General features: G+C 40.3%; 3 protein-coding genes and 1 non-coding gene across 4 annotated transcripts in view; 2 read left to right on the top strand and 2 right to left on the bottom strand.

The window, feature by feature from the left end:
- Nucleotides 1–769, top strand: part of LOC118422566 (cytochrome P450 2J1-like) — a 7,834-nt gene extending 7,065 nt beyond the window's left edge. The window contains exon 4 of the mRNA XM_035830194.1: nucleotides 341–769. Within this exon, the coding sequence (XP_035686087.1) occupies nucleotides 341–522 (182 nt within the window). The 3' untranslated portion in view covers nucleotides 523–769. The remainder of the gene's footprint in view (nucleotides 1–340) is intronic.
- LOC118422992 (RING finger protein 17-like) overlaps nucleotides 1–12,085 on the bottom strand; it is a gene marked incomplete in the record, with an annotated part of 56,912 nt that overhangs the window by 38,631 nt on the left and 6,196 nt on the right. The window contains 3 exon segments of the mRNA XM_035830886.1: nucleotides 8,901–8,950; nucleotides 9,271–9,319; nucleotides 9,653–9,719. Of these exon segments, the coding sequence (XP_035686779.1) occupies nucleotides 8,901–8,950; nucleotides 9,271–9,319; nucleotides 9,653–9,719 (166 nt within the window).
- Nucleotides 2,508–8,491, top strand: LOC118422567 (cytochrome P450 2J1-like). Its single transcript, XM_035830195.1, has 5 exons — nucleotides 2,508–2,619; nucleotides 4,196–4,321; nucleotides 5,397–5,586; nucleotides 6,120–7,082; nucleotides 7,592–8,491. The coding sequence occupies exons 1-5, from the start codon at nucleotides 2,575–2,577 to the stop codon at nucleotides 7,771–7,773; spliced, it is 1,506 nt and encodes a 501-aa protein (XP_035686088.1). The 5' UTR covers nucleotides 2,508–2,574; the 3' UTR covers nucleotides 7,774–8,491.
- Nucleotides 11,140–11,330, bottom strand: LOC118423693. The gene has a single exon (XR_004832091.1). It is a non-coding gene; the product is annotated as a U2 spliceosomal RNA (small nuclear RNA).

Genomic DNA, 12,085 nt, shown 5'->3' with positions numbered 1-12,085 from the left:
CTTGATAAGATTTGTAAACATTCTGACTTATAATATATATTCCCTATTGACATTGTCTCTACAAACTTGTGAATTGCCTACTGTAATTTAGTAAATCGCTCAGAAAAGAAGAAATGTATAAATAGATTTTGTATCCTTCCTTGATCTGTAGCACCTTGCTCTATTTGAGATCCCTTACCCATTTGCCCATATGAATAACCTTAAATTAAATAATGCATGTATCCCAACTTTGGTAACAACTTGCAGGATCTTTTGAATTTTAAAAAAGTCTGAACTTTATTCAAGCAAATACGTTCATCTCATAATCTTTCATCATTTTATGCTTGGACTGTTTCTGTAGGTAAACGTGCTTGCCCGGGTGATCACCTTGGCAGGATGGAACTCTTCCTGCTCTTCACCTCCCTGATGCAGCACTTCACTTTCAAGCTGCCAGAGGGCGCACCACTACCATCCGAGCAGGGGCAAAGGGGAATCACCAACAATGCTGTAGCATTTGAACTCTATGCCATACCAAGGGAGTGAGGATGGTGTTTACCATTTGTGTGAACTTAAAGCGATAAAGTCACCAAAAGACCTAACATTTCCAAAAGTCATAACATTTCTTCAGATTGCATTCAGCCCAAACAGTAATATTAATTTTTTTTACTATCAAACGAAACCTGCAAAAACATTCCTTTAGTTTTAAGAAGCAGATAAGGCCTAGGAAAAAAAATGTTGTGTTTCCTGTTTCCCTACCTACCCTAAAAAAACCTGCCGACCCTATACTTTTTTTGGGGGTGGGCAGTGGAGTCACATAGCTTCCAGTTAGAATTTTTATTTAGCCTGCTTCCTATTGAAGTAAAACACTGCTTGTCCCATCTAATGAAGGATAAATGTATCTATCATGCACAAAATTAAAGTTTGACATTGAAAGACAAGTGTCATCATGCATTTCAGTTTCAACTGTATTGTAATATGTATCACTAGAGTTTTGGCCAGCCTAAAAAAAATACAAGAAAAAAAAGATAATCCCTACCTACCAACCCTAATTTTTTCAGGACTGAAACAGGAAACACAACATTTTTTTTCCTAGGCCTAAGCAAACATGAAAACTTGTAATTGTTTGCATTCTACAATGGTTGCACACTGTTTGCTTCTGCTTTTTTTAGAGTTGGGGTGCCAGGTTTATTATGACTTCATAAAAATACCTTGATTACTTGGAGGCAGGAATCAAGAACTGGCAGTTATGATTTGTAAGATTTGATGTACAATAATATTAGAAGGGTGTATATTCTGTACAAACTTCTATGTTTACTGAATAAAACTTAAAATAGTTACTTGAAAGCATGTTGCTTCTAAATGATACGCAAGGGGCAATGTATATTTGTAGCTAAGTGTATTTTAGAACATTTACCATTTTATTAGTACATACAACTATGGATATCTAATTATCAATATCACTAATCAAAATACTACTTCGACTTGTTCCAAAATGGAATATTTTTCAATGTATTTCTGATGTGTTAATGACATAGCATTACATGTGCTATTGCATGACTATCCTTTTCTCGATTGAATTAGGTTTTCTTACTAGTAAATATACTGTTTTCCCCTTGACTGTGCATTCCTTGTTCTAATCATAAGTTATATGCTTAGGTTAGTTAAAAGAGACAAAGTGTGGGTTTAGATGTAGCTGCCCAGATACTAAGTAGATGATTAAAGTTGACTAGTGTCCCCATAATCAGTGTTATACTGTACCAGAAGTTACGTATGATAAAAAAATAATTGTTATTTTTATTAGCAAATAAACTACAAGGAACATCATCTTTGTTCTGGTCTTTGTAACCTTCACACATGAACCTAGGGTAATTGACAATAAAGGCTAAACTATATACAAATGTACCTTTCCAGTCTACAGTGTCTATCTACTTCATCTGATGGCTACAAAAGCCACTTTTGCATTATTGTGATCAACTGTGGTACACAAGGTCTACCATATTAACAAAGATCATACAGGCTATTAGCTAGCTAATTTTTACTTCTTTGATATTCATTCTGCATTGATTTTTGCTAATCTATTGTCTCAGTACCAATTCCAAAGTGGCCCGTAGGGGTGAAACTTTTGCTAAGGTTTTATGTTGGGAAAACACCCACTTTTCAGTAATGCTATAGCACTTTTCAGTAATGCTATAGCAGATATAGAGGTTTTTCTAGGAAAAAATTGCAAGGGAAAATGTTCCCAAACTGCCCAGTTTAGAAATGCAACTATTGTGACAAACAAAACTTTTTATCTCTCCAAAAGTTAGGATCTGCAAACAATACATAGTACACAGACTGGGCTACAAGACACTCTTGTCAACTAGTTAAAAAAAAACACGGCTACTTTTCCCCCATAACAACAATGGAATCATCCAGACCCATTGTGGCTAAAGGTCAGTGGACTCAGGGGGTTATCACATGACCTCATGCAAATAGAACAGCTTCTGGAAGAAGAAACTTGAATGTGTAACTGGGTCAGGAAGAAAAGGGAGTTTCTTTCCGCTACACACATTTACTTTTACAAGAGTTGTTACCATTGACTACAGTTCTTACAGAATGTCTGTGTGGACCCTGTTCACCTATCTGAATCTCCAGACAGGCCTTAGGGACTGTACGATATTTATCAGGGGGGGAGGGCTGGTGCATTAGGGGGGGAGGGCCATGTTAATTTTTTTTGAGGTGGGGGGAGGGCCATGTTAATTTTTTTTGCGATAGGGGGGAGGGCCATGTTAATTTTTTTGAAAGAATTGTTTATACTATTTTTTGTTTTGATATCTTGACATGGCCCTAAAACTGATAAAATAAGCCTTCTGAATAGCCTAAAATGCAAGAGCTTCCGGGGGGCTTCGCCCCCCTAGGTCCCCCAAAGTGGCGCTGCCCTGGACCAGCGTTCCCGCCAGGCATACATCATTCCGTCTACGGACTTATTTTTTTCTGGAAAGACGCACTCGGCTCGGCTGAGTTTCCCCAAATATTTAAGTTACAAAAGCGGTGCGCGGTTAATATGTGAAGAATCCAAAACTATACACTTTATTTTTTATTTACAACATTTCTTTTGTTTCAAAAGGACAAAATTTGCGGCAGAAAAGGGGCCGCAATATTGACATATTGTTGTCAAGCGTCGATCGACAGCACATGGCGCGGCACGCCCCCCTCCCCAGACGGACTGTCGATCGCACGCACGTTGGGACGTCTTTTCGGGCTACTCCTTCGAGGCTAAACCGGCACTGATCACTTCCAAAGACGCAGCAGATCGCCCTCCTTCGTATGATGTATAACGTTCTTGGTCTACTCTACTCTATGTCAAAAGAAATCCAGCGGTGAGCCAAAGATTTCACGCCGAAAACGGGGTTACCTGAGGTCGCACGAAACAAACGCACGCTCCTGGAAAATGACGGCGCGGCCTTGTAAAACCCGACCGATTCGATAAATGATAAATTTGAGTAAAATCATCGGGCAAAATAGAAAAAAGAAAGTAGAAAAAAACACAAGGTGTGATGGCGCCGTCATTCTATCCTCTGGAAAAACTGATTTGATGCGGGAGGGCGCAACATCGATCGCACGAGGTAGGCATTTTTTATTCAATGCCGGAAAAAATTGGCAGGATTTTTCCATGGGCTGACGAACTCAATGGCTAGAGCCCTGTTTGGAAGCATCAAAAACCCAAAATTTTCATATAGACATGACTGGACAAATAATACCCGGGCCAGATCACGGACTGCTGATTCCCCGAGCTTATAGTAAAGTTATAACGTATTTTGGGGGAGAGGGCAGACGTCGATTACTGAAAAACGGGAGTAAAAAAGGCAACCGGCATCCAATCTCGAGGGCATAATTTTCCTCTCAAATTGCAGGAAATTCTGTTTTAGAGGGTCTGAAAATCCAAATTTTCCCGGGGAGCATGCCCCCGGACCCCTGCCCCGACGCTGTGAAAAAATCCAGGTGTGGCAAGAACACTGGCGGTCTTGTGCCCTGACGTCGATTAAGATTATTTCATCGGTTGTTTTTCTACCCGTTTGATTTTGCTGTCGGGGGGGAGGGCCATGTTGATTTTTTTGAGGTGGAGGGGGAGGGTCACGTTAAATTTTTTTGAGATGGGGGGGAGGGCCATCAAAAATTTTTTTGATCGGACTTCCAATGCACCAGCCCTCCCCCCCCAATAAATATCGTACGGTCCCTTATCCTGGGGTTAGTGTTCCTGTTGGCCTACTGGTACCTCAATAGGACCCAGGCACAACTCAACCTCCCACCAGGGCCATGGGCACTACCTTTGTTGGGGAGTGTGACCAATATGTTTTCTTCGGTAGGTCTTTCTACACCTTATACAGGGCACTATGCTTTCTAAGTTATGACCAAAGATATTACCAACATACTAGCCAAGCAATACAGAATTCTCAAGGGAGTTAGACAAACACAGTGTACACTTCTTACACTTACAGGCTCATATTACCATGTAAAAGGAGCTTCATCTGCTACATGGGTATCGCTTTTGTCTGGGACTATGTGTTCGCAACTATGACTCAACATCCTTCCATACGTTTGTTAATGTTTTAGCATGTATGTAGAAATTCAGAGGGTTAGTAAGAACAGAAAGAAACAAACATGCCGACACCTGGGATCTAACCCGGGTCAACAGACTACAAATCAAGCATGCTACCGATGTCGCCACAAAAGCTCAGAGCTCCTTGGCAAGGAGGGTAGGCGGTGCTTGAACCCACTGCTACATTTAGACAAGTCTTGATGATGCGTGCAAAAGTTGGCAACCACATAGCAATATTTTTCATAATATTATCATCATCTTCGGAGCTTTGCAATGCTGGCACTGTGGCAGGCCATAATACAAGATATTTCTAGGTAATATAAAATCATGGGGATAAGTGCAGTCCATTGATTTAATCCTTGTTTGCCTGGCAAGGCCCTAATTATCTACTTTCAAAGCAAAGATTAGGCTGCAGCAAGTTGTTTAGACAATCATACAAGCTGGGGACAATTACTACCTCAAGCTGAGGTTAGGTTAGGCTCTGGCTTGGTACACTGCCTTGGTTACTACCCAGTGTCTACTTGCTCTTTTACGTAAGGCATAAGCAGCCTATATTCATTTCCGGTAATTTGTTGGGAAAACCATCTTACCTACGTAATTCATAACGAGGCCACCAAATTTAATGTAATCGCCTTCCTTGATTTAGCGCAATACGTAGGGCTTCTTCTGAATTCAGCATTAATCGTTGTCGGGGCCCCCCAAGCTGACCCTTTTGAAATACTACTAACTGGACATAAGTGAAAATTTCTGGTTAAGGGGGTATCAAACACATCAGCACACACCACAAACACTGTAACTACTTCACAGACGTTTGACTCAAGATGGGCTCTTGTTCCAGGTTCCACATCTGTCATGGACACAACTAGGACAGAAGTATGGCCCAGTCCTCCATCTCCAACTGGGCAGCAGGCATGTTGTTGTTCTCAACAGCTACTCAGCCATCCACGAGGCCCTGGTCAAGAAGGCCGAAGACTTCTCCGACAGACCTGTTTTTTACTCCTTCAAACAGACCGGCTTTTTGGACAATGGTGATTAGAAATATTCGTTTTGGTGTATCAGATTCAATCTTTTTTGTGCCTAACTTGTGGTACATAAGACTCATATAGGATATTTTTCATGTTCATATCAAGACCAGCATATGTCAGTACATTGCAGTATTGGAACCATTACCTTTGTCAACAATGTTTACAGTAATATGTTTGAGGATACAATATTATTGTGTTTTTGGTAGAACAACACAACTAAAGAAGCTCCTGGAGCATTGTTATCAAATTTCACATTAAGTTAGGACTTAACCCACAAAAAAATGCCTACTAGTAGATTATGGAGGATTTCTTGGTACTGCAGCAGAACTTAAGTTATTTGTCTTGAACATGTTGATTATTTTTGTACTATGTACTATATTTTGGGGTGGCAACTTATGAAATTCAATATGAACCTTGTTTTCGGAAAGGGAGTGGTCATACAGTACAGCAGTTGTCTCTACTCAATCCAAATTATGATTGATACGACAATACTTGCAATTTATGTAGAAAGCTACATGTATGTTGTTTTTGTACAGGAATTATTCTTCTCCCTTACGGACCATTCTGGAAGCACCAGCGGAAGTTCACCATCATGGGTCTTCGAGATTTCGGTTTCGGCAAACGCAGCTTGGAGGGGAAGATTGTGGAGGAGTCGCACGGGCTACGAGAGGAAATACTCAAGAAGGGACAGAAGCCTTTCAACATCAGGCTCATGCTGCAGAATGCAGTAGGCAACGTCATCTGCTCTATAGTTCTGGGGAAACGCTTTGAATACGACGATGAGAAGTTTGAGAAAATCATGGAGGCGTTCGATCAAAATGTTGGCGACCAACGGCTCAGCGGAATGGCCGACTTATTCCCTTGGGCACGGCACATTCCAGCCATTAAGCGAGCTGTTGCCAAACAGGTGGCGTATGCTGAAATCAGCGTCGGCGCAGTGCGAGAAGAAATAGAGGAACACAAGAAGACTTTTGATGCCAACGACATCCGAGATTTCATCGACACGTTCATCCTAGAGATGAAGAACAAGGAAGGAGACGACGATAGTGATTTCACAGACAGACAGTTGGAGTATCTGATTGCAGACTTGTTTCTAGCAGGAACGGAGACTACGTCGAGTACCCTATACTGGGGACTCCTGTATTTGCTGCGACACCCGGACATACAGGAGAAAGTACACCAAGAGATCGACGGTACCATCGGACAGGACGTCACGCCGTCGCTCACTCATCGTGACCAGTTACCATACACGCAGGCGGTCATCACAGAAGTCATGCGGAGCAATCCCATTGCCCCCGTTGGAGTTCCGCACAGCGCGTCCAATGCCACGACCCTGTTTGGATACGACATTCCCAAGGATTGCCTTGTGTTTCCCAACCTGTGGGCAGCTCTACGCGACCCTGAGTTCTACCCCGAACCTGACGCCTTCAAACCTGAGAGATTTCTGGACGACAAGGGTCAATTCAACAAGGGAGACACTTTTATTCCATTCTCTCTTGGTAAGTTAATGGCTTCCACCATCAAATTTTAACCTCAGCAAGCTTAAAAACAGTTCTAAATTGAGCTTCTCTACGGAGACAGGTAATATTTGCAAGCTAATGCATGGTGTTTCACTCCGATCAATGATCCCACAAAAAAAATTACATAAACTATGGAAGTATAAAGCCAGCACATTAATTAATGTCAAGATTTACAGTATGGTCTGTGTGAGGTCTATGTTAGAGCATTCAACTCAACACCAATAGGTCCTGGATTTGGCACGCGCCTTGCGCGACAATATGCCCTTGGGAAAGGCACTAACACGATATATACCCACAAGGACATTGAAGTGACACCCAACGTGCCTCTTCGGCTTGTCTGTCAAAAAAGTGTGTCAAAAACACACAAGTATTTGGTGCCCCATTGTACAAGAGCCATAATCTTTTTAATGTTTTAATCTACAGTATGAACAGAAAGATGGTCCTTTCCTGAATATATTCATAATTCATATTTAAACCTTTTTCTACAGGACGTCGTGCCTGCCTGGGTGAACAGCTGGCCAGGATGGAGCTGTTTCTGTTCTTTACCTCCCTGATGCAGCACTTCACTTTCAAACTGCCAGAGGGCGCTCCACTACCATCTACTCGAGGAAAAGTTGGCCTTGCAAATACCGCTGAAGATTTTGATCTTTATGCCATTCCAAGAGAGTAAATAGTTTTTTAGGTTTTAAGACAATATCTTAAGACACTTTTACAATGCTGATAAACTTTATGAAGGACCATAATAATAAAGTTATGAGCTAGATATTATTGTATCAGATATCTCAGGATTCAATGCAAATACTTCAGGATTCAATGCAAAATCAACGTCTTTAAACAGCTGGGCAAAAATAAGCATGACAAAGAACTAATGCTTGGAGCAACTCTTACTAATACAACTGAGACTGAGGACCCCTACTCCATACATATCTCAAAAGGTGTGACATGTAAACAGGCCAGTCCACCAAATTATCAAAGTAAGAATCAAAAACATACAAATGTGAGAGCTACTTGTAGTATGAACAAAATGTGTGTTGATGGCAGTAAAATCTATAAGCAAAGAGCCTTGAAATTTTCTGGACACTTATATAGGTTGGGGTTAACCTTGCATTCTCTGAGTGTTTTTTTATTTAATTTTACATTGTAATCTAACTGGTAATATAGTATGTACATGTATGATACTAACAGTAACAGTAATATGGTTTATGAAATACCTATAGATTTAAAACAGAAGTAGTTACCCCTTGTACATAGAGGAATACCATACCGTCAAAATGACATCATGATCGTGCATTCATTCATGGAACTGTACTGGTCTGCCTGATTTTATTGCCCAATCTCAACTACAATACAAGCTCCTTTATAAAAAGTACACAATTTACATGCCACCATCTGAGCCTCTGAGGACTGCATTTCTTGACCTGAACTATGAAAACTCTTTTCTTTTCTTTTCTTCCACATTGAATGTAAGGGAACAATAATACAAGCCTACCAAAACTAAGGATTTAAAGACTATAGTATAGTTAGCAACTTGTCCCTATAGCTGAAATGGTAGCAGCCTGACAGTTGAGCTTGTTTCCAATAAGTTGGTCTTAGAGACCCCCTAAGTCTCCTGGTCAGGACATCTCGGTTGGGGCTGCAACAGTTTTTCGGAAATGATGTAAAATGGAGGTCCTGTGTTTGAGGAGGAGCTTGCAGCATATTTGAGGGAAAGGGCTAGCAAACCCCTGCTCCTGAAACAGCAAAGAAACTTGCTGCACTAGGTACCAAAACCTACATTAGAAGAAATAATCCTCTTACCTCAGTGGCATTCAGCAAGGTCTGTGTGTTCTTCAAGGCTCTGTGTGCATCTGTAATGTTTAACAAGACAATTCAATTAGTAACACAAACTTTGTTGTGCAAAGCAATCGTATTTGGATATGACCATGTCAATTAGTCTTTGATTCTGTATATAGTAAAACCATTGGATATGTATAAAATGTAGATATGTATGGGAATTGGATCGCTTCAACTATGCATACTTACAGTCTACCAAAGAATGTATAACATAAAACTATAAAAAAAAGGTTAGTCCTTAACAATAGCCAATGGCTAGTTGGGTAACCTTGGCTGATTGTAGTACAGTCAAACAAATTAAGAAATAAATAATTTAGTGTTAAATTTTACTTACCTTTGACTAAAGAATCCAGCATCTTTGCATGCTCAACAAGGGTGTTCCTCTGAAATGAACAGAACGCATTTACAAATATTGAATTAACTTCTTATGAAAGCCATTTTTGCATCCTGCTTTAATAGATACATTTTGTTAACTATCCTAGATGATTTTTAAACAATTTAAAGTAAGGTAATGGTATGGGCTAAAAAATGATGCCCTACTGAGGAATGGGCATCCCATGTTTGAGGTCAGAGCCACAAAGAAAGAACTTATGAAGAGAGTAGTGGCCTTTCCTGGCATGAGCTAATGAAATAAATCTGTCTGGACATGTGTTCTGCCATGAAGTGTATGGCTAGGTATGCCATTATACATGTACTACTAACAATGCCAAACTTACCATGCCCTCCAGTGGCTGAACCTGAGCATGTCCTGCCTCTTCTATCTGTTCCATCAAACTTATCTCCCTGTAGGATAAACACAGTCACATTACATGTACAACAGAGTCTTATAAAAAAAATTACATAATGTAGTAGCTGTAGTAATAGACAGTTGATTGACATTATCATAACAAGACTTAACCTAAACAAATTTCAGGTACAGGTACATGGGTTTAAGTACAGGTCTGGACCTGCACCTGTACCTGTACCTAAAAATCTTTACCCAAGTATATGTAGGTTATGCATGTAGGTAACTGTCTTTTCTGGTGATAAATTTTCATTTGTATATTGTTTCACTACATTTCATCTTTGTATGGGAAATTACATATTTGAATCTCAAAAGTTTTCTTAAGTTTCAACTGCAAGATTATCACCATTGTCATTGCTGATTTGGGATTGACTTGTCCAGCAGTCTTAAAAAGTGCTGCCAATATGTGATTTAGTTTGTTTAGGTACAGGCCCTAGTTGGCCATATCTATAGACAAGTTCGATTTGATTTCTTCTTTGCAAGCACAGAAAGACAAAAAGCCACACTTTTTTCTATAATTTGTGGGTGCTGTGATTTTAACAGAAAAGTGGCATTCTGTGGGGACTTCTTGAATTTGAAATGATGCAGTTCTTTCATGATGGTTGAATGAACAATTGGAGATAAGATGTGTATCCGTGAATAGTATCACTAAAATTTGCATCATCTTCACCCACTTAAGACAAACAGCATTTTTAAGTTCTTTTGCACAGTGGTTATGAGTCTATACTAGACTTATACTAGACTAGCATAAAGCTCTATAATAAGATATGATAACTTATGGAAGTAGGGAAGATAGAAAGAAAGTGTGAGGGAGCAACAGAAGGGGAAAGAAGGAAAGAGACAGAGGGCAGTTGTAATCTCAATAACAATAGGTGTAAAACCCATTGTTGTCTTTGCTACCTGGGAAGCCAAACAGTGGCTGAGGCTATTGCTTATCCAATAACAAACAAGAACAAAGAGCAAACCTGGGTGTGCCAGTGTTAACTGACCAAATCTTAGAATTGTATTTCTCTTGGACTGTTGGAGTACTGTAATAATTGCTGCAAATGATTTTTGATAAAAACTCAACACAAAGAATGGCCATTATCCTCACTATTGAGCCCCAAAATGCCAGCTACAAGAACAAAAGACTCCATAGCTGTCGTGTCAGTAGACAAATTTCAGACACAATATATTGTAACAAGCAAGTTGTTACAATGTGCTCTATATCAGTATAGGTTTGATTTCTTTGCCTTTTATACTACAAAGACAAACTGATAAAAATCTTTGCTCCTTCTCTCACAGAAGGGAAATACAGCAATTACTGTACAAAAGAGGAGGGTGGAGAGAGAGACAGGAAGAGAGAGAAAGAGAGAGAGAGAGAGGGAGGGATAGGGTGTGTTGTTGTAAAACTGTTTTTAGATTATTGATAAACCCCCGGAGGGGTGGGCCGATCCCGGAGGTACTGCAATACCGGGCCAACCCGTGGCTAGGATGGTGCAAGCACCTAGTCCATAGCCTCCTTCCAAAAATCAATTTAATATATGGCTCCGCGATGCGGAGCGTATCAGATATTAAACTGATAAGAACAGATACTACACTTGATCTTAGCCAAAAGGCCGAGAAGCGATAAGGAGCAAAGGTATTGTACGCATTTTAACGGACAGAGCACTGTGTCGCACTGTGGCAGATGTGCCTGTGAAATTGTACTGCGTACAAAGCTCCCCCTTTCCACAACATACAAAAATCACTATGGTCCTGTCAAACAATATCCATCAGTTTTGACCTCTACATTCTTGGCATCAAAAACGCCATGCAAAATGCTACAGTTTAAAAAGAGTAAGCCGTCGTTGCTTTTCGAATGAACAAAAGCCCATGGGACTGTTGGGATATGGCTTCCCCGCCAATCATGAATCAGCTGACCAGGTGTTCATTAACATAATATATGCAGTGCTAACAGGTCGGGTAAACATGGCGTGTGTAGTGAGCCAGCCAACATGTATGAAATACTTGGACGTAACCAAATGAAGGTAACTATTATCACAGTGGTAGTCTTGCAACATTCACTGGTATTAGTCTGTCCTAGAAGCAAGAATAAAGCCTTTCAAGCTGCTTGTAACGATGACTGATCGACTGTGGACTGCAGTCACTGTAGCTGAAATGGGGGAGGGGGGCAGATCTCTTACAGTGCTGCCACATTTTTTTCGACAACAGATACAATATTACCATTTACATTTAAAGGAATGCCTAGAACTGTGTGCCTAAAGAACTTTTAGGTACAGGTACAGGTACACAGGTTTAGGTACAGGTCCAGACCTTTACCTGTACCTAAGCAAGTTTGATCAATTATTTGTAAGGTATAGATATAGCCAACTGTCTTTTTAGT

Source organism: Branchiostoma floridae, chromosome 9 (assembly GCF_000003815.2).
Source record: "Branchiostoma floridae strain S238N-H82 chromosome 9, Bfl_VNyyK, whole genome shotgun sequence".
Lineage (NCBI taxonomy): Eukaryota > Metazoa > Chordata > Leptocardii > Amphioxiformes > Branchiostomatidae > Branchiostoma > Branchiostoma floridae.
Note: the sequence above shows the minus strand (reverse complement) of the source record. Positions and strands in the feature narration are given on the sequence as shown.